This window comes from Rattus norvegicus, chromosome 16, assembly GCF_036323735.1.
Source record: "Rattus norvegicus strain BN/NHsdMcwi chromosome 16, GRCr8, whole genome shotgun sequence".
Taxonomy (NCBI): Eukaryota; Metazoa; Chordata; class Mammalia; order Rodentia; family Muridae; genus Rattus; species Rattus norvegicus.
In genome coordinates, this window is record NC_086034.1 from 26,073,329 (window position 1) to 26,097,636 (window position 24,308).

The 24,308-nt window shown below is 44.8% G+C and overlaps 1 protein-coding gene and 1 long non-coding RNA gene across 11 annotated transcripts in view; one reads left to right on the plus strand and one right to left on the minus strand.

The window, feature by feature from the left end:
- Csgalnact1 (chondroitin sulfate N-acetylgalactosaminyltransferase 1) overlaps nt 1-23,978 on the plus strand; it is a 335,361-nt gene extending 311,383 nt beyond the window's left edge. For 9 of the 10 annotated variants that reach the window (XM_063275379.1, XM_039094494.2, XM_017600096.3 and 6 more), the window contains 4 exons: nt 6,274-6,452; nt 7,317-7,411; nt 18,567-18,648; nt 21,978-23,978. In XM_063275379.1, the coding sequence (XP_063131449.1) occupies nt 6,274-6,452; nt 7,317-7,411; nt 18,567-18,648; nt 21,978-22,267 (646 nt within the window). In that variant the 3' untranslated portion in view covers nt 22,268-23,978. 10 annotated transcript variants of the gene reach the window in all.
- Nucleotides 409-14,252, minus strand: LOC120097455 (uncharacterized). Its single transcript, XR_005494861.2, has 4 exons — nt 14,119-14,252; nt 4,448-4,564; nt 1,950-2,027; nt 409-906 (listed from the first exon to the last, which is right to left on the minus strand). It is a non-coding gene; the product is annotated as an uncharacterized LOC120097455 (long non-coding RNA).
- Nucleotides 23,979-24,308: the final 330 nt, after the last annotated feature.

The following is a 24,308-nucleotide window of genomic DNA, read 5'->3' on the forward strand; positions in this document are numbered from 1 at the left end:
CTTCATGCTTTACAGAGTAAGGTGAGATTAAAGGACTGCGTCTGTAGTTCGAGCTCTGTATTAGTTACTTCCCTGTGGTAAAATACCATGACCAAAAACAGTATGCAGCAGATTTTTGGGTTATTTTATGGTTTTAGAGGGCTAGAGTACATGATGGTATGGGAGGTATGACTGGGAGTAGTTGAAGCAGAGGGATGACCAATCACACCCTTCAACCAGACCATGGAAACAGGAACAAATTGGAAGCAGGGAAATCCTATCAACTCTCAAATCCTCTCCTCAAAGTGCCGGACAGACTTCTAGCATCGAGATTGCATAACCTTACCATCACCTGATGGCTAAGTGCTTAACCACATGAGCCTGTGGGGGGGACAAGCCTCATTCAAATTACCACAAGTCTGTGAAGGAAATCAGAAGTGAGAAACAAAAGGATGCGTTCCCCTGCACATCAGATGCGTTGTAGCTATGGCCCAGATTCTTTGTGTTGGCTCTCCCACACTTACAAATATTACGGTGACTCCTATATGTCTCATGGGTCAGGGTCAGGGTCCTTAAATGGGAAGGAAGCCTCACTTCCTCCTTCGCCTCCTTCCCAATTCCGCCCAAGGCCTCGGCACCTTGGTCATGAGCCTGTTCTTCATTTGCCTGTGAAAACTCTAAGACAAGACCTCCTCCCAGATTTTGCCATCTCGGTGTTTTTCTGTATATCAGCAAATTTGTTCAGTGTCTGCCAAAGCAGACTTTTATTTCCCCACTCAAAATCAAACAAACCTTGCATGCATACACTATAAAAAGAAAGCAAATCAAAGGTAAAGCAACCCCCTTTTTTGGCCGAAGAGGGTCCATCCTAATGAGTCCTGCTACTCAAGATTCAAATGCTTCATCTTCTCTTCTTAGTGGACAGAGCTACGAAGTTACAAGAAAGTTTAGAATTAGGAAAGGAATACCTGAATTCCCTACAGAAACTCACAAAAACTAGCTTGTGTAAGCTCAGACTACTGAGAATTCAAAATTAATCATGGAAAGTGCTTACAGAAAAGAAAAAAACAGAGATGGTTTTATGTTTGGTTTTCAATTCTTCATTGGACTCAAATGTCTTCATTTGACAGTAGAGCCCATAAAACATCTTGATACTTAGGGCTATGCATTGTCAAGTTTTAAATTACGCATGTGCTACAATCCTGGCTTCTACACCAAATTTTAAAGTATTTTTTTAAATAAAGGGTTATTATGGGAAGTGTCCCATTAAGACAATTTCTTTACAGTTGTGAAAAACATCTGTATTAGAACCAACCATACCAGACAGCAAGGTCTTTTATTTCTTTTAATCCTCTCATTTGGAGAAATGTAAGGCAATCAGGGGAATTAAAAGCAGCAGAATCAATGGCTTTCTCAGGTCATCATAACCTCTACAAAAATGGCTACGTGCAACTGAGAGGTCCCCACGCAGCAGATTTATTATCAAAGAAAGGAACTGTGTGGGAAATTCAAGCGCTTTGTCAATTATTAACATAATCCAAGAAGTAATTAGGAATAAATCGTGTATCCCTTTGTGTGTCCATAGCAGAAACTTACATAATAGTGAGTGATATGGGGAACCACCATTCTACCATGCTCAGTGCCTGCTCCTTGCTATGCCACAACTATAGGCCTGTCGTCAAATATTACATTTCATTGTAAGAGAAATTAAATATTTCAAGACAAATTGCATCCTACTTTCTCAGCTCGGTTTTCTTACTCTGCATTTACCTCCTCTTAAAAGATAAGGTTTTTATTTACCCTTCCAAATCCCTCCCAGTCTCCTTCGAATGTGGGATGTGGGCTTGTAGGAAGGGTAAGGGCTTCCCAGTTAGCATGTAAGGGTGCTGAACTCTCCCTGTAGGAAAAGCTCTTCCTAGACAGCAAGTTGTTCAGGAAGTAACTGGAGCACCTCAGTCATTTCTACTTACCGGTCTCTTGCTGTGCAGTGTTTCCAGTCTCTCCTTTGTCCTTGTATGTGCCACTCAGGAGCCAGAAATGGATAATTTCTGAAGGAAGGAGGGGTGTGGAGTGGCTTCCTTGAAAGGATCAGAAGCTGCTAAAGCCTCTTGTGCATTGGTGCACTTGATACAATAAGGTATCAAGATCCAAGGATGGCTGGGGCAGGACTCAATATTATGATCAAAGAGGTCTCTCTGGTTTGCAGGGAGGTACTTGAATGGTGTAAAGGGAGTCCTTTCACAGAAAGATATCAAGACAGTATCTATTGGAAGAGATCACGAGAAGAAACAGGTGGTCCCGGTCAGATGCACGCCTTTTTGACTCATCTATCACGAGCATCTGCTGACTTGTCACCAGAGTTGGGCAGGTGGGCAGCAGACCTGAATGCCTGCATGTGGACTCTGGTCTACACGCATGGCCATGGAATTTCTCAGGAGAAGTCACAGCACAATGAGCTTTGAGGCCTTGCTATCCTGGCAGCCAAGGGGAACCCAAGGGGGATGACAGAGGCAGTACAATCCTTCCCAGCCCATTGATTCTAACCCCACCCTGCTTTCTTTGTGCACATGTGTCCCACTAATCAGGACCTGGTGAGCTATCAGGGCCTCAGCAGAGGCCAGAGGAAAGTTGTCCCTGGGGCTGCCATGCCCAAGGTAGATGAAGGGTCCAGGAAGGACTGTAGGGGGCAGTGTTCTGTGAGGTCTGGGGTGCTGAGCTTCATGTGTTATTGCCCCAATACTACCCCCCTGTAACCAGTGCACATGCAGAGGAGATGACCTCCTGGGGCAATAAGGCACACTGGAGACTGGTCGTGATCCACACTGGGAATGGATAGTGCCAAGGAAATCGCAGGGAGCGCATTATCTTTGTAGAAAGTCTGCGTGGAAAAAAAAAAGCAAATTGCTGCTCTGTGAGGGCAGACAAAGCTTTTCTTTGGACCTAGTTTCCGGAATAAATTTTCTTTAGAAGCAACACATTCAGACGGAGAGGGTAACGTTCAAAGGCTTTTTTAAAATTATCCAAATTAAGGTCATCTCAAGCACTAGTGTGGTGGATCGTCCTCCTCTTTTTCCAAAAACGCTCCTGCAAGCCCCAACCCTCCCCTTGCTTCTGATGCCCTGGAGCAGATGAAGGGGTTTCTTGGGGGGAAGCAGCTCTAGCCAGGGTGTGAATACTTTTTGTACAGAACAAGGAAGATTTATTTGTGTGTTGGGCAGGCAGATACGACCGATTCTTGGTTTCCTCTTAAACTCTGCAGCTTCAGTCTTTTACTATCTCTTTGCCTTTTGTTTACCTTCGTGCCTCTTATAAGTTGTTGTGTCTTTCACAGTTAGCTCAGGCGTTCACACAGCTCACCTTGCATTCTTCCTCTCAATGTGACATGACTTCAGAAAATTTCTATACAGGTTGACCACAGGCTATCCCAGGCTGAGCTAGCAGTGCCCCTGCTCTTCCAATGGAACATTGAAGAAAGGGTGCCTCTAGCCTTATCGACGGTTGCTTGGGACATGTTCATACAGAATAGAAGTATGTTTAAGCCAAGTGTGGGGCACATTCTGTAACCCCACACCTTAGATGGAAGGCAGATTGTCAGTTTGAGCCTAGCCTAGTCTACATAACATGATCCTATCTCATTAAACCTAGTAAATAAATAAGCTTTTATATTTAAAATCTTTCATGATAAAATTTAAATATCCCCCTAGGAGCATCACCTTTTAAATTATGAGTCAGACATAACCTGAGGGAGCACTGTGTTTTGAAATGACAGCCTTCCTACTCTGTAAACCAGATAACAAATACCCCTGTGGTTAAGGAGATATGGTTTCAGAGGGTACAGAAACTGAAACAATTGAACAAGACAGACCCTGGATAAAACATCCAGGAGAGCTGGCTGGAAAGCCCCCTGGATGAACAGGTGAAATCCAGACCTCTCCCTCAGGTAAAGTTTCCCTTGGCAACGAAACAAATAGAGCAGAAGAACATGGGCTCTGGTGACTTAGAACAGCTGGGGCTGAAGAAACCTAGGAGCTCGAGGCTGCCTTCCAGGTCCTCTCAGCACCTGTGTGTTTGTGGAAACAGAGTTGTGTTTTTCTTAACGGGTGCCAGCTGTGATTCTGAAAAGGATCAGAACATAGTCTCAGTGCTAATCAAAGAAACTGGGTGGAGCCACCACCCCTGAGAAAAGGATAAGGCTCTGAAGGAGGAGGGGAAGTCACAGGACTGAAGTAAGTGAAGACTCATGGCTCAGGAGGATGTCAGAGTTGAAGGAGCCTTGGAACTAGATTAATAGAGTTTTAGAGAAAGGTGGAAGAGGCAAGAGATTTATTCCAAATAAGTTAAATGTACAGAAAGGGCTAGAAGCACTCTAACTTCTATTCATAAATCTATATTGACACATATTCATAGACATCAAGTTGCAGGTTCTGGATTCTGGATTGCTGATTCAAAGAGCAGGGTTTTAACGTACCAACATCTTCCACCTGGATCATAGGTTGTATGTCCTGTTGGTCCTGTCTGGCATCATACCGAGACTAGGCTGGTCCCATAGATTCCCGAGATAAAACACCAAAGCTTCCTTTGAGATCTGGAAGAAGACAGTCAGTCACACAAGAGTAGCAAAACTGGTTGTTGGGATCAAATCCCCAGATCCTAGCACCACTTGGTGTGTGAAAAGCTTAAGACTTAAGTCCTTTGTGTTACTCTTCAGCCAAAAGAGTTGCAAGGAAGACAAACTTAATAATAGAAATAGTTTTCCTTCTATGTCTGCTGAATATATATAAGTTGGGGAGTGGTGGGGCTGGGCCAAGGTAGGAAGGACAAGGAAAAACAAGCCATGATCAAAGATGGATGGAGTCAAACAAGGAGATCTGCCAGATGCCAGCCCCCTTGGCACACAGGAGCCCGAAGAGGACTGAATGCAGCCTTTCATTCTACCTGCTGAAAGGCTGTCCAGGTCCCTCTTGCATCAAATGAATTATGTTTTGCCCAGACATGTCCCATTTCAGAAGGTTCTGCTATTTGGGGGGCAGTAAAGCAAAGTAAAGACTTCCTGGCTTCAGCAGCCATGGGAATTCTTACCTGCACTGATGAAGGCAGGAGCTGATGCTCAGAGATCCTCTTCCCAACACTAAAATAGTCACTCTAAAATGTCTCAGGAGACTGTTATTATTCTCTTTATGCAAACAAAGCAACTAAAGAACAGAGTGAGAAGAGAGTTTGCCCTCCTCACAAAGCTAACCTACAATGCAGCCAGATCTGGTGCATCAGTGCTGTCTAACTGCAAAGTGGTCCTCTTCCCTATCATGCAGTGTTGGTGTTCTAAGCTAGGAGAGAAGAAAGGAAGGGAGGAAGGAGAGGGAAGGAGGAAAGAAGGAAGGAGAAGGAAGAAAGGAAGGAAGGACTAAGGGAGAGAGGGAGGAAGGACTAAGGAGAGAGGGAGGAAGGACTAAGGGAGAGAGGGAGGAAGGACTAAGGGAGAGAGGGAGGAAGGAAGGGAGGGAGGAAGGAAGGGAAGAAGGAAGAAGATAAATTTCAGCCTGTCTGGGGCAACATACATGAAGAACATGTTATCCGGCTCCTGGACTTGAATTCAGATAAGAAGATGCTAGGAAACTATATTCTACAGAGACTGAACTTTATGCACTAGGATTATTTGAGTGGCCCAGAATACATGGAGATGTCTCTGGGTTTTGTTTCTCCCTTACCAATTCCAAATTCCCTCACACCGAATGTGCATTTACGATAACAATAGCTGTCTCAATATAGAATAATCCACATAGGAAGTTCATTAGGGGTAGGAGAGATAGCTCAGTGGTTAAGAGCACATACTATTCTTGGAGAGGACCTAAATTTGGTTTCCACACATGTTGGGTGGCGTACAGCTACTTGTAACTCCAGCTCTGGGGATCTAACACTGTCTTCTAGACTCTGAGAGCAACTGCACACACATGTACATGTCACTAACTTGTAGAAACTGGGCATTGTAGCGTATACCTGTAATGTCAGCTGAGGCAGGAAGATTATGTAATCAAAGCCAGCTTGAACTGGACTGGACTGCAAGACCTTTTTTTAAAAAAAGAGCAAATCAACTTTGCTAGGTGTTCTCTGTCCTTCGAACCCTAGTGGTGTCTATTCAGCCTAGCTATTCTGTCCCTGTTTGTTGGCTACACCCCCCTCAGGGTAATAGAATGTTCAGAGTGGGATGGCCCCAGCCCTGCATTTTCTGAGGGACTCTGTCCTCCTGGATACTGTAATATGAGTTAATCCTTGACCTTCTGCTTCCCCACCTTCTAGGGCTGCCAATTTTAGAAACTTCACCTTCATCCAGCTGAATGGAGAGTTCTCCCGGGGAAAGGGACTGGATGTTGGAGCCCGCTTCTGGAAGGGAAGTAATGTCGTGCTCTTTTTCTGTGATGTGGACATCTACTTCACCTCTGAGTTCCTCAACACATGTAGGCTGAACACACAGCCAGGTTTGTGTTGCCTTGTTCCTGCCGCTTTCTGGTACCCAGCTCTCTCGTTTTCTTTCAGAGATTGCTCTGTGCACAGTCCACCCTGACATCTTGCTCTGGACTGAGACTTACTTTCCTCCAGTAACAGACAAGGAAGGTGACCTTGTTTAGCTCGCCCTTGGATATTGCACGACAGGCCTGTCAAGCACACTAATTCTGGGACTCTGTCTTGTGCCTTGCCTTGGCAAGTCAGATGAGTGGAACACACATGGGAGAGACAGTAGGCCAGAGGACATGGGCCTGCAAAAGCCCATGGCTGTAAAGGGAGAAAGATAGATGAGGGCTACTTGCAAGGCAATGGCTGGGAGAAACCACAGATATAAAAACGATATCCACGGACTTAGACACAGCTACAAATAGCTAAGAACCTTGCTGTGGTCATTTGCTGTTAAAATGTAGCTGTTCTTCCAGATATATTGGTAAAGGGCAGCTACATTGAGCCTCCTGCTGCCCAGGGTCTCCCTTATCTCCTTTGCCAGCCTCTAAGGTTGTGCTAGGTAGATACCAGTGCTTAAGGACTTTGTGCATGCACGACGGAGACAGCCATATACTTCTACATGCATCACATTGGGAAATACAATTCCAGCCATTGACTGTAAACAACTTACATATATCCTCATCCTGGGAGGACAGAAAGATTCAAGAATCAGTCTGACTAGTCTAGCTGGTGGGTAACTTCTGAGATCTAGTCTAGTGTTGAATGAAGAGACAAGAGAGAGTAGACATAAACGCCTGGGCTATTTCAGACAGCTGGGTGCATATGGTCAAGCCCAGCAGAGGAAATGAATCACTCTCTTAAACAGATGTTTGCGTTTTGATTTGCAGGGAAGAAGGTATTTTATCCGGTTCTTTTCAGTCAGTATAACCCTGGCATAATCTACGGCCATCATGATGCTGTCCCTGCCCTAGAACAGCAGCTGGTGAGTAATGACCCTGCAGATGTCTGTGTGTGCGGCTCATTACTAGGGGCACCTGACTGTGAGGCAAGGTGAATGGGCATCTGCAGACCAATCCCCTTGGTGGCTTTTAAGTCTGGCAGATTCTCTGGCTGTTGCTCTGAGTGCCATGTTGATTCAAAGTGCTTGCGATATTTAAAAGTGGAAAATAACTAAGAGCAGTATCTTCCAGGAAGGTAATTTCACACCTTCATAGCTCCCATCATTTTCAAGAACTACGATTACTGGATGCTAGAGCATGGTTTCTCTTTACCGCTACAAAATCTAACAGGAAAAGTGAGGCTGATGGTGCCCCCTTTTCAGGTGAAAAAGATAGAAAGGAATGGCTCACCACAGAATTACAGGGAGACAGTGGAGAGCAAGGGTCTGATCCTGTCTCCCGGCCCATTCCATCCCATCACCACAGCTACACATCCCTGTACTGGGACAGGTGTTGGCATCACTGGTGTCCCCACAAAGGTAGCTCTCAAAGAAATAGTGGAGAGACTTCTCTGCTAAGATTCTGGCTGCACAGGTGATGGGTCAGGGAACCACAGAGCCGCAGGGCCTGTTCACTCTCTGTCATCACTGACCGCTGAAGCAGAACAGAAAATAGGAAGTGAGAGAAACCAAGAGAGGCTCTTCTCGCTTTCCCAAGGCTATTGTAATAGTGTCCTCTCCCTCGTGTGGGGTGTACTCCAAGACTGTCACTGGGTGCCTGAAATAATGAATAAGACAAAGTCATAAGTGATACAAAGCCCTGTATACAGTGTGGCTTTCTCTGTTCTTATACCCACAGTAATATTTAAATTATGCATTAGCAGTGAGAGAGTAACAGCAATGACTAATGATAATATGGGGTAATTATAATAATATCCTAAGATAAACATTACTTAAAACATAATTTATTCATTTCTGGAATTATCCATTTAATATTTTCAGGCCTCAGCTGACAGCAATAAGTAAAACCATGGAGAGTGTATGTGGGGGGTTGTACTGTACTGTTGGCTGCTTGGGCACAGAGCAGACCCTTCTGTCACCCCTCTCAGGGTGATCTTTCCAGCAGGGAGATAATTTGTGATACTTCTGTATCCTGTTAGCAAGCCTGAAAATGCCATGCTTTTCCCACTGAATACCCTTGTACAGATGGGACACACGAGTGTAATAGAACTAAGTCTTCTTGAGCCCCATGGAAGGACAACAAATGGGTTGATAACACGTGTTCTGCAAAGTTCATTTGCATAGTTAACTCTGTGATGAGCTCTCAGAAGTAACAAAAACCCATTCCTTCCAGGCCTGTCCCCTGCCCTTCACCTTCCTCAGGCAATACCTCACAGCTAATATGATTCTTTACAGAACACTGCAACTTTGGGTGTTTTCTGGGTGGAGGTGATTCATGCCTCATACTCGTCCTAGCATGATTCTGTTGGGATCAAGCTAGAATGTACATAAACATTCCCCTCACCCCCCATCAAATGCTAACACTATAGATGTAGTGTGGGTTTATGTATGGGCTGCATTTCTGTCTGGACTTTATAGAGGAAAACAATCCAGTTTCACAGCCAAAGAACCAGTTTTGTACTTATGAGCAATAAGTCTCCCAAAGACAAAGAATTCTGGATTCCCATCCCAAGAGTTGCAAGCTTCTCTTGGGACTTTAAGGGAAAATAGAATAAAGTCTTGGTTTTCTTTCAACCAATGAGAATAAAAGTCCCTTTGGTTTTAACTAAAGCTCTGTTTTACATTTGACATTGGCAATGATTAATTTTTCTAGTTCAGACTCATAAAGGCCTTATGTGCTTGCAAGGAATTCTTTTCATTTCATAATCTAAAGGTTTTGTCCTTTCTAGTTCATCGTGCTGAGAGCAGGTAGGCTAGAAGGCAGAGAAGCAGACAGTGCAGAAGCAGGTTTGTCAGACCCACAGAACAGGCAGTGCAGGCAGAAATAACTCAAATCCCCGTGGCCCCGGCTAGCAGCCCTGAGTCAACCTACATTTTGACATTTATTTCTGAAGGGATCATTGACTTCTCTCCCAGTTCATAAAGCTACTGTTTCAGAACTCGGTATTTAAAATTATCAAGTTCAGTGAAATTCAATTTGAAGTCCTCCCATTCCCCAGAGAAATGCATGATTATGTCCCTCATTAAACAAGTCGTTTTCTAAAATTTTATTTGTACTTATGTGCGTAAGTTCAGAAGAGGGTATAAGATCTCTTGGAGCTGGAGTTACATCTGATGCAGGTCTTTGAAACAAAACTCAGGTCCTCTGGAGGAGGAGCAAAACCTCTTTATCAGTGATCCATCTCTACAGCCCCAAGACGAACTGTGTCACTTGCTGCCTATAAAGGTCTGTCCAGACCGTGGTGCAGGAGTCAGAAGAATTGCTATTGTTCCATATACACAGATAGATTGGCCAGAAATCCCTCAACCACCCTTTATAGAGGCAGAATGACCGGTCCACAGTTGCATAGCTAGAGCCTAGGGAGATGACTCAGTGGATAATGTGCTTGCTGTGAAAGAATGAAGACCTGTATTTAGGTCCCCAACTACCCCAGACAGGTGAATGGCACATGCCTGAAGCCCTGGCACTAGGGATCTGATTCGCACAGGTAGATTCCAGCAGGAGAGGTGAGGCAGCCACTAGCCAGACAGGCTAGCCCAAACTGCCTGCTCCAGGTTCATTGGAAAACCTGTGTCAAAAACATCAGGACAAGAGTGATAGAGGAAGATACCCGAAGTTAACCTCTGACCTCTACACAAGCATGGATGAGCACCGACAGGCAAATGTGCAAGCACAGGTAAACACCAGCACACACCCATACACACATGCATGCACACACACACACACATATCACACTCACACACACACATACCCATACACACGTGCATGCACACACACACATATCACACTCACACACACACATACCCATACACACGTGCATGCACACACACATATCACACTCACACACACTCTCACACACACACTCACACACACACTCACACATTACACACACACCCATACACACGTGCATGCCCACACACACACATATCACACTCACACACACACTCACACATACCCATACACATATGCATGCCCCCACACACACACTCACACACACACACTCACACCCCCATACACAGTGCATGCCCACACACACACACACACTCACACACACACATACCCATACACACGTGCATGCCCACACACACACACTCACACACACTTACACATATACCCATACACACACACCCATACACACGTGCATGCCCCCACACACACATCACACTCACACACACACTCACACATCACACACACACCCATACACACGTGCATGCCCACACACTCACACTCACACACTCACATACACATTCACACACACCCATACACACGTGCATGCCCACACACACACTCACACACACACATCACACTCACACACACACATATCCATACATATGTGCATCCCCCCACACACACTCACACACACACATCACACTCACACACACACATATCCATACATATGTGCATGCCCACACACTCACACACACATATACCCATACACACGTGCATGCCCCCCCCACACACACACACCTGTCTTCAAAATTAAGATGGAAAGGTCTACGACAGAGCCCAGCCCCCACCACTATGTCCCCTTGAGCAGGGGGACTAGACCTGCTGAGCATCCCCTAGAGAGCTGATGCATGAAAGAAATGGCCCGACGGGAATTCTAGAGGCAGACATCAAACTACAGAAATTAGTATAGCGAAGACAGACTGTGTAGGTAGCAAGACACCATAAAATAAAAAGTAACGGCTGGAGATGGGTAAATTAGGAGAGTTTCCTCCCGAGGTTGCATTTTGGCTCTGTCTAGAAAGAGACTGTGGATATTAGCAAACCCTTGATAGCCTCCCCTGGAACACATCAGTACCTCAGATGAGGCGGGGAATGTAGGTTCAGAATGGGGCTGTAATAAAAGTTACTTCCCTATGCAAACAGGAGACCGCCTTTCCCAGCAGCCCTGCAAACACAACCTCCTGCTCGGTGTCCCAGTTATGAGTTTTCACGGTTACCAGCCCTGTCATTTCCATGTTGCCTACAGATGAAAGCGGGTTTTTATGTGTGTACAGATGACTGTTTTTAAACGTCTGCATCCGAGTCATTAGGAACAAGTGACACTGTGGGGTCTCGTACTAATATTTAATGTTTCTGAATTTTAAGCCATGAGATGGAACTTATTGAGGCTTTAATGCAGAAACAGCATACTGAGGAAGGGATGACTGCCATTTAAATAGGGTTCACTTTAGACATTCCACCTTGCTGGCTCAGCCTGTCAGCTACAACTCAGGTCCCCACAGAAGCCTCCTACTTCTGTCTTCAGGTTCCAACCCTCCCCACACTCCAGTCTTTGCTCATCCTCTCTCAGACACTGGTTTTGAATAAACAAATTAATTCCACTTTTTTCTTTTAAAAGCATTTATGACATATAGCCAATGGCGTGCTAGCAAACGTTTGGCAACACACCCTTGGAAAGAAGGGAAGGGGGAGAACGCCCTGGTGATGGTATTTGCCAATTTCCGTGGTGTAAGTAATACCACTGTGGCTTTTTTTCGGCTAACCAATGTGTTACCACAGGGCATGCAGCTGGGAAGAGATGTGTACAAATCTGGTGAGCCAGCATGGGCTGCCTCAAGCACAGGGCCGCAGACTCTGATTTCTTGTTGGGACTAATTGTCCTCCATAAACTAACTCAACCTTGCAAAGAAAGTGTCAACAAGTCCCACCACCTGGCAGATGGCACCAACTCCATGGATACCCATGTCAGCCTGCTGTTCTGTAGCACACCTGCTCACGGTCTCTGAATGCTGTCCTTGTTCCCCCAGGTCTCTGCCTGACCAGTTGTAGTCTCTCAATGTGATGTAGACATCACAGGCTGCTGTGTAGTAACCCCGCCTGCTTAAGCCTGCTTTCTCTGGGACCCCATTCAGTGATTTGGGGGTGTGCTGCTCATTTGTCCTCATCCTCCCTGTGATTACACCTGCACCTCTTTACCCCCTCAAATAGTTTGTGTGTGAACCCAGAGGTGGGCATCAAGTGTCTTTCTTGATCACTATCCCCCCTAATTTAATCTATTTTTACTAGTTCATACATGTATTAATGTTTTAAGTCCTATTTTCCTCCTACTATCCTTTCTTGTGCGGCTCCTATTCTCTAAGGGGCTCTGCTTCTTCCTTCCACCTTATGTTTCTCTCTCTCTGTCTGTCTGTCTGTCTGTCTGTCTCTTTCTCCCTCCCTCCATCCCTCTCTCCCTTCTTCTCTCTTCCTCTCTGTCATCCTTTCCCACCACCTCCTCCTCCTCCTCCTCCTCCTCCTCCTCCTCCTCCTTTCCTCCCTCCTCCTCCTCCACTTCTGCCCTCTTTAACTGCATATGTAGCTCACTGATCCAACTAGCCTGGGCAGACAGTGAGTAGTAGGGTTAGGGTCCCATGTCACTACACCTTCCTTTTAATGTAAGTTACAGGGTCCAAACTCAGGACTTTGTATTTGTGGAACAATCACTTTATCAAGAAGCCTTTTCTCAGCTCCTCAGTTGAGGTTCTTTATTTTAGGGGGTAAGGGGGAGGCTTGAATTATTGACCATTTTAAGTATTGACTTGTGCTTCAGTTTTTAGCATTGCCCACTGAGCATGGTATGTGCAATGTACCCTTGCAGACTGGTTTTGTTTACTCAGAAAGCATACACTTACTGAATAGCAAAACTAATGTTACCAGATGCCACCTGAGAATCTCTCACTGTGACCATGTAATGTCCCATAATTCCCAACATAGGCAGGTGACATCAACATCTCAATTCACACATATGCAAGTCTGGGCTCAGACTCCTGCAGATGCTACATGGGAGAGGGACAGCTCTAGGTGCTACACCATGAGGCTAGGCTTGAATGAGAATGAGGAACTGAAAGAAATGTACTCTTTGGCCTCAGTGTGCTTCTAGGAGGACCAAGAGTCTGGATCCCAGACTGCAGAAACCTGGAAAAAATCCATGTCAGTCTGAACCCCTTAGAAAACACAACCATCCTTTATCCAGAAACCAATGGGAGGTGTGAAAATGAGGCTCTGTGGAGATCTGGGAGGAGATGAGATTTTAGTCTATCATTAAATAAATTCTGGAGACTCTGTGGTTCCAGAATACATTATTTCTTAAGAAATGATACAAGGCTATTCAAGGCAATCCTAGCTCTGAGTTCTGCTACAGCAAATTGAATGAACTTGAGCAAATCATTCTGCCCGAATTTTAAGAGGTCTCAAGAAGAGGGCACATAGCCCTTGCTTCCAGAACCCTCTGCAGTGTACTCACTGGCCCTTCCATTTCCAGATAATAAAGAGTGCACAGTGCATAGTGCTACCTAGAAACTTCTGCAATTCAAGGACTCTAGTATTCAAGTGCAAGGCCTGATATATCAGTAAAATATCTCAGAACAAACCCAAAATTCAGACCCTTGTTCCAAAAGCATTCAGAATTTAAAGACAGCTGCAACATGTCCAGGACCCTGTGTAAGTTTCTAGGCCACATGCCAGTAAACGTGCCCAGCTCCCAGACATTTCTAGGATGTATAAGACTGGTCAGAGCTGGCTTTGGTTCTTGGAACATAACTCTTTGATTTAGATAGAACACTCTGCCTGAAGACCTTGTTACCTTCTTAATTTGAAGATCCAGATTGCTTCATAGGCAGCTGTCAGATCCAACACCATTAAGTCAGATCGGCAACTGCTGGTGCTCCAGGCTCCCTGTGCAGCTGTGGGGCAACCATGTTCCCCTCAGCTCTAGAGGGATTTGCTGATTTGTGTTTTGCGTTTTGATTGTAATAAAAAAAAAATAATTAGCCCTGTCACATGACTTGCCCACAAAGCTGTGATTCTAGAAACTTGCTGTGGGAAGACCCAACATGAAACACATCCCTTTTATGGTATACTTGGGCCCACAGTCTTTTGTAAACTTCTGTGAGGAAGGAAGGTACTGGAGAAAGAGTGGGTGGGAGGTTAGCTACAAAGAACATCCTTAAAGTGACAGTGGCTCCTGTAGACAGATCAATGAAATTCAGAGTAAAAGGAAGAGATAAGTAACTTTTCAGGCACTCCTGTAGTGGGAATATTGGAGTATATATTTTAACACTTGGACAGATAGATGGAATTCCTTATGCCCGAGCCAAGGTGTTTAAGTCAGACTTTGTGCCTTAGACCTCAAGAAGGCAAGATCACTTCTGCCTATAGTCTAGATCTGTCCAGTCCTAACAATTGTCACCAGTGGACTGCCTTTACTTTTGATGAGGTACTTGCCCATGAGTGTCTCTTACTTGAAGCCATTTTTCTTTCCTCTTGAAGGCAGGAGTCATGGTTACCTTAGAAGTGTTCCTTCTCCATTCACTGAAGAAGTGTATCAGTTGCATAGCTGGGTAGCCAGTAGTGTTCTGGGTGCTGGAGACACAGGGGACTAAGGTCCTTGCTGCTGTTTTCCATGGGTGGTAGATAAAGACAACAAACTGGGAAACAAATATACCCACCAGCTCATTTGACACTTCAGAGAACTGCTCATATTACAAAGAAGTTAAGCCAGGGTCACAGTGTAGAGGGAAAATGGGTACTTGCAATTGAATTGGCATTGACCTAGAGAGTCAGGGTGACCACTCTGAGCAATGGTGAGCAAGAGACAAGTGACCAAGCAGAGACTGTAGGGATACCATAGATGTCTGTGAGCCTGGGGAGTTTGGAGAGTTTAGGGGTGGTCAAATCACAGGACTGTGTAGAACAGAAATTCTCGACTTTGTAGGCTGTGACCCTTTTGGAGTTGAAGAAAATTTTCACGGAGTCACCTAAGACCATCAGAAAACACAGATATTTACATTATGATTCACAACAGTAGCAAAATTGCAGTTGTGAGGTAGCAAAAAAAATAATTTTATGATTGGGGTCAACACAACATGAGTAACTGTATCAAAGGGTTGAAGCATTAGGAAGGTCGAGAACCATGGATATAGAGGTTTGGAGGGAATGAGAGGAGGAGGAAGAAGCAGGCCAGCCTGGGTAGCAGAATGGAGGTTCTCTGTGGCTTTTTTAGGGTCTTCAGCAGTAATATAATTCCATCCCATCAGAAGGGAACTCTAGAGCATTGCATTTCTGCCAGTCTGCTCCCCAAGGGCAATGTTCCAGTCAGCAACTTGCTCCAGCTATGATGGTAGAACTTCTAATAAGTGAACTCCATCTTGCCCTGAAATTACATACTGTAACACAACCATGTCCGCTTCCACAAAAGACTATATTTCAGTGGCTTCTTCCCAGAGTGACTTTCTATGGCTTATCAACTTTAGAACCAACTAAGTAACTGTTTCTATACAGCAGCTCCTGGGTCATAAATTGGTGTGTTACTATCCCACCACTCCAGGTGGGTACCACCCTTCCATCTACGTCCTTTAGCACAACCTTCACAGCCTAGCATTTTAGAACAGCTTCTTCTCAGGAATGTTCATAGCTTCCTCCTCCATTCTGCTGGATTGTTCTTCCAGCATCAAGCTGTCCAGTAAGCCCTATATAAAGTCCAGTCAAATATCTGAAGTTTGGGGTTGGGGATTTAGCTCAGTGGCAAGCGCTAGGTCCTGGGTTCGGTCCCCAGCTCCGAAAAAAAGGAAAAAAAATTATCTGGTTTGGATACTGGTGTTTCTCCTCCACGCCATGTCTGTGAGATATTTAGAACCCTGGACCATAGAAGGAATATTGAACCATTCACTGCAATAGAAAACTTTACCTGACTTGACAGAAAAGGAACAAAATCTATTTAAAATCTATTCAGTGGCGGTTTCTCCAGATGTTCCTTCCTCATGAAATCCTTCCAAGCTTCATTTTCTCCACATCTGTTGTTTTGTCTGTGACCCAAAGAGTTTCACCAGGGCTACACACAGAGGCATGGAGGGGGCATTATTTGCAGCAGTGTTTGTACCTCACCAGTGCCTACACCACTCTACGCCACTGGTAAAGATCTCTTTTCCTCACCCCAGCAACCATTATCTGCACATAAATCCTTGAAGAGAGGTTGGTGGGACTTCCTAAGTCCCTTCAACTCCAGGACAGAATGTTAAGGCGACTCATCATGATCAAGATCTTGTGCCCATAGCATGACATAGACTTTGCATTATTGAACTCTGGGATAAAAGAATGGTTAAGATTCATTACCTCTTTTGCAAGAAATATTTATTGGATATAATTTAGGCTGTGGGAAGGTTCTAGAACATGGAATAACAGTGACATAATACATGACCTGGAAGACCCTTTAACTATGATTTAGCTCAATTCTTCATCTGATAGGAAGGAGAACAGGGCCTTGAAATGATGAGGCCTACTGGCTCCTTAGCTCATGAGCTATACCACTCAGAAGAGCAGGCCCAGCAACTTGACTTGGCAGCACAATAGAACTGGCTCTGGTGGCTTGGGTTCTGGTAACCTGGTGCCAAGGGCATGAGAGTAAGCTAGCTGACCTTGCCCTCTGAGGACTGCAGCACTGGGTGAGCAATCAGACCAATGCTGGAGAGCTTACCCTGGTGGTGCAGGTATAGGAGAGCTTGTGGGATGACCAACTCAGCTACCACCGATGCCCACATCCAGGGCTTTGACTTGGCCCACCTCCATATCAACCTCATCTGTGAACTGCTTGAACATGTAAAGGGCCAGTTCTACAGATCCAAAGCTGCAGGATCTCCATGACACAGGGCAGCAACAGGATAACCAAGAGGAATCCAGGTGAGGATCCAGTATTGATAGTGTAGCAGAAGCCAGGGGCCTCAAACCAGACCCATGACTCAATGCAATGAACTTGCATAAGAAATGCAATGAATTGCATAAGAAAAGATGTGTGGACTAAAGGGCATACTGTGAGACACACTGTCATTTCCACAAGACGTTTTCTATGTTTTGCTTTGTTTATTTTTGTTTTTTTTTATTTTCTTTTGTGCACAGGGTTGGGCATTTCAAGGGCAGAGGACAGAGAACAATTACGAAGGGTCGGGAAGATGAGTGGGATTTGGGTACACGATATGAAACTCACAAAGCATCAATAAAAAGTTTTTTTTAAAGTGGCTGAGACAAGACTGCCCCTCCTCTCATGAGCTGTTATGAACAGCAAAGAGACCCTGTTGTCAGTAATACTGACCCTCCTAAGGCCTCTGTTTCCCTTGTCCAAGACAGGTGATTTTCTGCCTTCTAAGCACCTATGGAACTATAAAGATCATGGGGAAAAGTACCTATAAGGATTTCAATGGCATTTTCAGAATGACTTTTGACAAATGACAAATGTGTGTGTGCCCACATCTGAGCATGTGTATGTGAGTCTGGGTGTGTGCATGTGTACACATGTGTGTACGCATGTGTGTGCATGTGTGTTTGTGTATGCACATGCCAATCTCATTATTGTTTATGTATTGTACCTTCAGCAAATTTGCTGGAAATTTTCTTCAAAGGGAGAAACCTAAGAGAGCTGTGTTGCTCTGATTTTTCTCAGGCACTGTAGGCTGGCACTTCCCAGCGTGAGCTTTCTGGAGCAGCTTCATCCTTTAGACCTACCCTCTCCTCTGCCAACCAGAGGTAGTGGGGGCCAGAGAGCCAGGAACAACTGGAATCTGTCTTGGGTATTTTTTCTCTTTCCCTGTTGTTGGCCTATGGATTCCAAGTTGTTCCCGGGGCCTCTTCTCAACTTCCTGAGCCCTTTGCTGGCTCTGTGCCCAGGCCTGTGTGACAGGCCTGACCTCACTTCTCCTTGGCACTGGGATCAGGCCAGACGTGGGTGGCTTTTCCATGGCTTCACTGAAAAACTTGCTCTTTGAGATTGTTTTTTGTTGTGTGTGAGAGAGTGTGTATGCGTGTTGTCATGCCTACACCTCAGAAACATCCTAGCCAGAAGTGCCAAAAATCCCAAGGCCCCTCTTCGGATTAGTTAGCTTATTGTAATTATATTTGGCACGCACATGTGCACACGTGCACACACACACACACACTCATACCCCTCCTATCTTGTCTGGTTTTTAGCAGTCTAGAGCTCTTCTCATCTAAGTGTGTGAATACTGCTTTTACATACTCTCCCTGACAGCTTTTTCCTTGCAGGTCATAAAGAAGGAAACAGGATTTTGGAGGGACTTTGGATTCGGAATGACTTGTCAGTACCGGTCAGACTTCATCAACATAGGTGAGATAAAACTTCGTGTCTACTGCCACCTGGAGGCCACTGTGTCTACTGCCACCTGGAGGCCACTGTTCCACAGACCTTGAATAAATCCTGCAGGTTCTCCTGGTAAAGGTGCTGTCATTTCCACAAACAGTGCTGCCCCTCAGGCCACAGGAGGCAAGACTTAGGACTCTGTCATATACAACAACCCCTCTCAGATGTACCCAGTGCCACTCAAGGTTTTACAATGGCAGCATTCAAGCAAGTCCTGGGGTGCCTCCTCCTCTGTGGGGTCTTGCTGTGGAGCCCACTAAGTGGGACATTGTGAGCCTCCAGCAAGGTGACAAGGAAAAGGAGGGTAATCTGAGAAAAGCACATGCAAAGAGGACCCATGCTTTACTCTGATGATCCAAAGTCCCATTTGTCACTTTAAGCTCTGAGTATGCAGTTGCTGTCAGCATGAACACCCATGTGTGAACATGTCCACACATACAGACACACAGATACGCATAAACACAGAGATGTAGATGTGCGTATACAAATGTTCCCAGTGACACATACACAGACGCACAGAGAAAGATATATACACACCTATTCACACAGATACATGCACATACTTCTATATTCAGGCATGCATGCATATAGACATATACATGCATATACATATACATCATATAAACGATCATATACATGTATATGCACATACACATGAAAATGTACACAGGCACACACATACATGTGTATGCACTTAGAAGCTTACATGAACCTGCATTTTCAAATACATATGAGCCTGCCTGTAGGATTCCAAAACTCAGAAAGGAAAGGCCCATGGGTTTCAGCAGGTAAGGCCAAAGTGCTTAGAGGCAAAAGGGGTCTCCTGGGACTTCACATCAAATAGAAAGTGAGAAGTAGGCTGGATTACACATGGCAAGAAGGAATAGGTCCAAAACTTTGACCTGGGCTCTGAGGGGCCAGGGAAGCCCTTCTGTATGGGAGTGATGGGAGACTCCTCTGCAGACCTCTGGGTATCCTTCTCTCTTCCCTACACTTCCCCAAGCCTGGGGCTGAGACTTCCCATCTTGAAGTCAAGCAGCAGAAGCCAGGCCCAGGTTTGTTTTGTTCTGTGGAATACAGAGACCTTAGGACCCCCTAGAAATAACCGTATTAAGATGAAAATAAATATTAAACAACTTAGATTTGTATCCCCTAGGAGGCAGCAGAACAGCATGGTGCCAGTCTGGAGTGGCAGCTGCTTTGTGGAGACAGCAGGTGTCCTTTGACATCTCTCTGGGAAATATTCCTAAGTGGCTGGCGACATGCACGTCAGATTCCCCGAAATCATACTCACTTTTAAAAAATAATTTCTATTTCAAGAGGCTATTGTTTCCTTGCTCTGTACAGAGGAAGATGATTTAATGGGGTGGCAACTCCTATGTTTATCAAATTTGGATTCATATTACATTGGGTCCTATGAAGATAGATGTCGCTATACATGCAGAGGAGGGGAGCAGAGTGACCTGGGGAGGCCTCAGCGGGTCACTGCCATGACCTCAGAGCTTCAGAGTCCCCTTGGATGCTATTCTTTACAGTCACGCCCTTATTTGTAGGTGTCTTCCTCGTGACCCTGGATCTAATGCAAGGTGAAGACAATCGCAGTTTAGGTCAGGAAGCCAAACCCTTACTAAATTCTAGGTTGTGTGGGTATGACATCTACCTCATTCAAGGACGTAAATACCCCAAAGGTCTGGCAGGCTTTGCTGAGAGGGTAGGCTCATTCTTCTAGTCCCTGCAGAGACCATGGAAATGCAAATTCAAGACTAGCATGGGCTCTACAGCAAGAGCCTGTCTTAGAAACAAAACAATATCCTAAAGCTTGACAACTTAACCAGCAACCATGCTAGGAAACGTCACCCAGATGCTGGGTGCCTGAGGGGTCACAACCTCTCCCCTCCTGTGCCACAGTCGCTTGTAGACACAGCTTGGGGTTGGTTGGTTGGGATTTCTGGTCCTGAATTTTTCTGGTTGGAATTGGCCCTGATCAGAGCAGTGTGCATAGCTGGGGTACGTGAGTAGGAATAAAGACGCTACATACAAATGTCCAGGACGTGGGGCTGAGTGTGGTCTCGCCTTGGCTATTTCTCATAAGAGCTGGCTAGGTAAAACACCCAGGTAAATGCAGAACAAACAAGGAAAGGGCTTGTTCTTCTTTGGCTCTACTTGGGACCTGATGGGCTTGAGGTTAAGGGGAAAAGCAGCTTCTGGCACGGTGATAAACACCTGTAACCCAAGCACTTGGGAGAGGAAGGCAACCTTGGCTGCACAGTGAATTTGAGGCCAGTCCAAGCCACATGAGACCCTGGTTAAACAGAAAGGTAAGCAAAACAAAGGGCATGTCACTTCCCCAAAGTTAGACAAAGGCTACCAGGTGTTGTCTTTGGAAGGAGGTCAATATCGAATGAGACAAGAGTTTTCTTGGGAGAAAGCTTCAGAACAGACAGTGAAGCACACTCCTTTAAAGTGATGGAGCAGCCTATGGGAAGGTACCCATGAAGGTTTGGGAGTGCTGTGACCTAGGAAAGGAGTTCTTTTATGGGAGTGGTTTTTCCTATTGCAAACCCCCATTTTAACTCACTTAGCCCCCACAAGCCCCAAGGTTTATCCTCGTTGCAGTGGCAGAAGGAAGCCATACCCAGACAGAAATACAGGGTTCGAATTGCAAGGTATCAAGTTCAAAAAGAAGGATGCTCTCAAAGCTCTTAATCCTGGGCCAGCCAGGGCTAATTATTAGTACTGCTGATGGCTTTCACAAGCAGCCCAATCCTTAGAATCCAGCCCAACGTCTTGTTACATGAAGTTTGCATGACCTGCCATGAAGATCATTCATTCCTATTGTCCATATCTGTCCAAAGCCTCTAGTAACTTGGATGGAGGGAGCTTCAAATAGCACCTCCCATAAATACCTCCTCATTGTGTATATGGGGATCGGGTGGAGGCCAGGAGAGAAGCTCAAATATTCCTCAGGTGTCATCTACATTTTTCATTTGGGGACAGAGTCTCTCAGTGGCCTGGAACTTGTGAAGCAGGTTAGGTTGGGTACCCAGCAAGCCCAGGTCATCTACCTGTCCTACCCTTCCTGGTGCTGGAATTGAAAGTTCATGTCACCCTTTCAGGAATCCACTCTTGGCTTTAAAAAGAAATGTGTAATGTGTGTTCTGGGTCATCGAACTCAGTTTCTCATGCTTATGCCGACTGAGCTATCTTCCCAGTCACTCCCGCCATGCCTCTTGATGAAAAGTCCCTAGAAGCTGAGTGCATGCCACACAATTCAATAGCATGTTCTGTCCCCACAGGTGGATTTGACCTGGACATCAAAGGCTGGGGCGGTGAAGATGTGCACCTGTACCGGAAATATCTCCATAGCAACCTCATAGTGATACGCACGCCTGTACGGGGACTTTTCCACCTTTGGCATGAGAAGCACTGTATGGATGAACTGACCCCTGAGCAGTACAGGATGTGCATGCAATCAAAGGCTATGAATGAAGCATCCCACGGGCAGCTGGGAATGCTTGTCTTCCGGCATGAAATAGAGGCTCACCTTCGCAAACAGAAGCTCAAAGCCAGCAGTAAAAAGACATGACCTCCCAGGTAAAGATTAGCCAAGACGTTTAAATTTTGTGCCTTTGGCAGTTACTGAAGAAGTAGATGCAACAAGGTATAGACTTCCACAAAGGGCAACAGAGAATCTGACTGATGAGTGACAGATGAATGAAGAGTCTCGGGTTTCTGTTGGCTCTGTGTATGCTGGTGACTCTGACTGTGTTTACAGCCAAATGAGCTCTCTGGTCCCTGCTCCCTGAAATAGTCACAACCGGTTTCAGAAAACCAGAAGGAGCTGCAAGCCCACTGACTTCTCTTCTTTGGATTGGTTACATCAGAGGGCTTTGGTACTACTAGGACTACCAAAGGCTCAGATGGAGCTCTCGGACGGAGCAGAGGACCTGTGTGAAAAGTGGAGCTCTGACATTAGTGTCCTCCACCAGACCGTGAGCAAAATCAAAGGGACCTGGAAACAAACCATCCAAACTGTCATTTCCCTAGTATTAACTGAAAAACAAACAAACAAACAAACAAAAACCCTAAAAAACAAAAAAAAGACAAAAACAAAAACAAAAAACAAAGCCAACAACAACTACAACAAAAACCCCTCTCTTTCCCATTATTGTTTAGTCATCTCTGTTCTAAAAATGCACTTTTTTTGCTTCTGAGCATTATGCTTATTTAATTACCCATTTCCAAGCCTTAGTAGGAGTACATTGTAGTACACACATTTTTATGATTTTTTTAAAGATTTGTTTTTATGTTTTTGCTGATTTGTTTACTTGAGACAGTCTTGACACAGAGCCCGAGATAACTTGAAATCCTGATCCTCCTGTCTCCGAAGCCTGAGTGCTGAGATTACAGGTAGCTAGAAGATACGTGCAGAGGCGTGGAGTGAGGAGCTCCAGTTGCAGGCATGTGGAGCTGATCCAAGGACTTGCCAGTCTCCGACCACAAGAAGGCTACATGTGGGGCTGCAGAGAGAAAGGTATCTACAAACTAAGACTGTCGGAAGAGGAGCAATCAAACACTGGAAAAAGAAAAAGATACTTTTCACAAAGAAAGGACACTAAGAAGACCTTCGTGTATTTACTAGAGAATATAATTTCTCTTCTGGAGAAATGGGACCACTTTCTTACCTGTTTGAATAAACCAAAGTTATGAACCAAATGATCACTTTTCAAAACAGGGTGCTCTTCTTGGTCTCTGGTTTGCATAAAGAAGAAACTGCAGGAAATATATATATGTATATATATATATATATATATATATATATATATATATATATATATTTTGAAAGACAAATCCATTAACCCAGTGAGGTGGAAGATTCTGCTCCATTTCCATTCACTCCTGGCTAGGTGGAAGCAACTTATTTTTAAAATAAGCAATGTTACCTGATTGCCAAGACGCTTCTGAAGCATTTTCTTACAACTCCAAATTTGTTTTTTTAAAAAAAATAAATCTGATTAACATTGAGTGGTTTCTACATCCATGTGCAAATTATTTATTTATTAGCCAGCACCAGATGCATGAGCTAATTACCTCTCCTGTCTCTGTGCCTTCTGTTTGCCCACAGTGAACTCATTGTTTAAATGCTTCAAGAACACTCAAGCTGTGTGTTTAAAAAAAAAAAAAGGATTGTATTGATTTGTACTGGTAGTTTATAAAATTTAATTAAAACACAAGACATGAATGAAAGGTGGCATTGCACAGCTAATAAAATTTGTGAATTTGATTTCTTTCCATAATAGGAATGTGTGTCTTGAGTTTGGGGAAATTCTTTTGGGCATAGATCAGGGCTTCCCACTGCTGGCACTGTTGAAATTTGGAGCTTGATCACATAATAGGGGAGGGGAATGTCCAGGGCAAAATCCCTACTGTCCCTCTGCATGATGGATGCAAGGGGCATCTCCCACTCAGCTTTTGACAACCAGAATGTCTCTGATCATGACCCCTGGCTAAGAACCTCTAGGACAGGATGAAAAATTTGGCATTTCATTCATGCTAATTTTTACTTAGATGAAATTGGAAAAAAAAAAGATTTCTGAATCCCCTTTCACGCTGCCTTTGCAATCACA